Source organism: Lipotes vexillifer, unplaced genomic scaffold (assembly GCF_000442215.2).
Source record: "Lipotes vexillifer unplaced genomic scaffold, Lipotes_vexillifer_v1.1 scaffold496, whole genome shotgun sequence".
NCBI lineage: Eukaryota > Metazoa > Chordata > Mammalia > Artiodactyla > Lipotidae > Lipotes > Lipotes vexillifer.
This window is the reverse complement of record NW_006786690.1, coordinates 6788121-6791551: the sequence shown is the minus strand read 5'-3', so window position 1 is coordinate 6791551 and position 3431 is coordinate 6788121. Positions and strand designations below refer to the sequence as shown.

Below are 3431 nucleotides of genomic sequence, written 5' to 3'. Positions count from 1 at the left end.
AAGAGTCTGGTGGGGAACTGGGCACATCTGGGGACCCTTGGCAGCCCAGGGCTGTCTGGTCCTTATATTCTGCTGTTCAGATGTGCGGTGGAGGGTCTGGCTTGAGAGAGGAGTTCATTAAGCAGTTCGAGGAGAGGAATCTCCCTCCTCAACCCCCAAGACAATGGACTAACCCAAGCAGTGGTTTTCACACTGGGTTCTGGGGATTTCTGGGGTCATCAGGTCAACTGCTGTGAGAGCTAGTGGGGGGTCAGTTATCCCTGGATTGGTGGTCCAGCTGGCTCTTTAATGTATTTTGTAGCTCTAGTGGCTTCTCTTTCAGCTGTTTAAAAAAAATTGTTTTTATTCTTATCTTTTTTATTTTGGCTGCACTGGGTCTTTGCTGCGGCGTGCGGGCCCCTTTAGTTGCCGCTCTCGGGCTCAGTTGCAGTATGTGGGATCTTAGTTCCCCAACCAGGGATCGAACCCGGGCCCCCCCTGCATTGGGAGCGCAGAGTCTTAACCACTGGACCCCCAGGGAAGTCCCTTCTTTCGGCTGTTTGATATATTAGTCTTTGGCCAAGAGTTTCACGTCAGAGAAGGTATTCTGCTGATGGAGAGTTTGCAAGTTTGCAAACAGTTGGGCTAGTGGGCGGTTCTCGAAAGGTGTTCCCCGAACCTGCAGCATCAACAGCACTTGTTAGAAGAAGCTCTACAGGTGGGGTCGGGCATCCTTGGTTTTCAGGAGCCGCTCCAGCTGATTCTAGCGCGCACCTAAGGCTGAGAACTATGCGGTAGATGATTTCTGAAGGCCCATAACAACTATGACAGCATTTGCTCCCTGGGACGCACCGAGCTAAGCTCTTTACAAGTGTTTTTCTCACTCCGTCCTCACCACGAACTCCCTCCAGGGTGGGTGTGCTGTGATTCTGTGCTTGAGAGAGGCCTGCAATGGTAGAAAGTAACTGGGCTGGGGGGCGAGTTCCTGACGCCTGAGTTTCCGTCCCAGCTCTGCCTTGGGTTTGCTGGGTGACTTAGGCAAACGCACCCTTTTCTGGGCCTCAGTTTCCCCCTCTTGACATTGTTCTGTTGGGCTTCAGGGGTTCTCTGTTTCCCATGCACCAGGGGCACCTGGAGGGCTGTGAATGCAGAGGCTGGGCCCCGAGCGTCTGAGCCTGCAGGCCTGGGGTGGGCCCGCTGACGGTGCTGGTGCTGTTGGCCCAAGACCACCTTCCGAGGTCCACTGTGACCTCAGAGTCCGTGCGCTCCACTCCCCACAGGCGAGCTCAACCAGACGGAGCGTGACCAGCAGACGTGCGAGTGTGACAAGAGCGTGGTCCTGTGCTTCCAGAAGCAGACGTACAGGGAGGAAGGAGCATGGCAACTCCCTCAACATCTACCGCCAGAGCCCCACGCCCAACTGCAGCACCTATGGGCCACGCCCCATGCCCCCCGCCCCTCCCTAGCGCCCTCTAGGGGCTGACAGAGAGGAGGATTGGAGGTTCCGGTCCTGGGGACCAGTCAGATGGAGCAGGTGGAGGTGGGGGCAGGTCAGGGGCCCCTGGGCTGCCCTCCTCCCTGGAGCCCTCCAGCGAGACCGGCCCCAGAGGACTCAGAAAGGCCGGGGCCCTGGTCACCTGGCTCCTCCAGCCCAGACCTGGGTGTGGCTTCATCCTGGACGTGGCAGGGGGCATGTGCCCTGTTGGGGTCTCTCCCGAGTGTGGAAGGCAAGACCTGCGAAAGACTGGGGGCCTCTGAGGGAGGGGGGCCTCTCACTGGCACTAGCTTGATGTCCTCAGCCAGGCCCTCAAGGCTGGGGACCGGAGTCTTCGAGAGCCAGACCTGGGGCAGCCAACATGGGCCCAGAGCTTGGCGGGTCCTAGGACCAGGTTCCCAGGCAGACAGAGTGCTGGTCACAAGGTCTGGTTCTGGGGCCCCTCGGCTGTTCCCAGGGGATGACTCAGGGTGAGCCCTGCTTTAGGAGCCTTGCAGCCCTCCAGAGCCCCATGAAAAGAGCAGGTGGCCCCATACTGGCCTTTGTCAAAGTAGCACATGAGTCCCAGCCCAGACACCACAGGATGGTCACGGGGCTAACGTCCCAGGCCTGAAGTCTGGCCTCAGTTACCCAGAGAGCCTCAGAGCACGGGCACTGACAGAACCCACGTGCACCGCCCCCAGGCACACAGGGACCGAGATGGGAGCACACTCAGATGTGTCCCCACCACTAGGGTCCTCTGTCGACCCATTCATGTCAGAGGCACACCCTGGCCGCCGCCCTGCAACGCTGAACTGCTCTGAGGGGCGCCCCGACCCTAGGCCGCCCGGGTCCCTGACAAACACGGGAGGGGGAAGCCCCAGGCCTCCAGGCGCTCCCCCTGCATCTCTCCCTGCGCAGCAAGCAGGCCAGGGGGTGGAAGGGACCAAAACCCCCTTTCCCTGGGCCAGGAGAGGCAAGGCTGCAGCCTGGCGACAGAAGCCCTCTCGATGGGGAGGAAGCTGAGAGCTGGGACCCGCCTCCGTGAAAGGCCGGGGGGTGGAAGGGACCAAAACCCCCTTTCCCTGGGCCAGGAGAGGCAAGGCTGCAGCCTGGCGACAGAAGCCCTCTCGATGGGGAGGAAGCTGAGAGCTGGGACCCGCCTCCGTGAAGAGGAGACAAAGGCAGGAGAGACCAGGTCCAGGCAGGAGGCTGTGGGGAAGATTCTAGAAGGCAGCAGGATGTGAAGAGGGAAGGGAGGGGAGAAAGTGGGAGAGAGGTGACACAAGGTGAGGGCCACACGTCCAGACCAGAGAGGCCTTGGCAGGAGAAGAGGGGGCAGAGGAGCCTTGGGGGTGGGGTCCCCGCTGGGGCCCAGGTTCCCGCTGGGGCTTGTGGGATTACGGGCAGAACAGGAGGAGGGTCAGGCCTCAGCGGGCCCGCTTTCCTGACTCTGCCCCAGCACTGCTGTTTCCCCAGCTTCCCAGTCCTTCCTCAACTCGCCTCTTGACCTCAGGGTCAGCAGCCTCCAAGTAGCCAGCGTGCCCTGCCTCGCTCCACCCTCTGCCTTCAACCAGCGTCAACCCTGAGGGCCACTGACCCCCCGGGACACTGAGAACATCCGCCAAGAATCCCGGCCCACCCTGCGGCCGCCGAGGACCACTGGCACGGAGGGAGGGACAGTCAAGACGAGCACAGGTGGGGAGGGACGTGGGGGTAGGGAGAACATCTACAAAAAAGACGGTAGGACTGGACGGAGCCCCGCCAAGCTGCAGCTTCTAGAAACCCGCCTTGGGCTCTGGAGTCAGCTGTCACTGTGTGTGGGGGGCCTCCCTGCTGCTCACCCCCTGCTGTCCTGGCCGGGGCGGGGGGTGATGGCTGCGGTCCCCCGTGGACCCGCACCCGACCTGCCCAGTCACCGAGATGCTCTCAGGAGCCCACCTGCTCCTGAGCTACCCCATCAACTCTGAGCTGAAGC

The 3431-nt window shown here is 61.3% G+C and overlaps 1 protein-coding gene across 1 annotated transcript in view; it reads left to right on the top strand.

Moving 5' to 3' along the window:
* The window catches only part of PLA2G2F (phospholipase A2 group IIF), a 7594-nt gene extending 6149 nt beyond the window's left edge, over positions 1-1445 (top strand). The window contains 2 exon segments of the mRNA XM_007459313.1: positions 1260-1351; positions 1353-1445. Of these exon segments, the coding sequence (XP_007459375.1) occupies positions 1260-1351; positions 1353-1445 (185 nt within the window).
* Positions 1446-3431: the final 1986 nt, after the last annotated feature.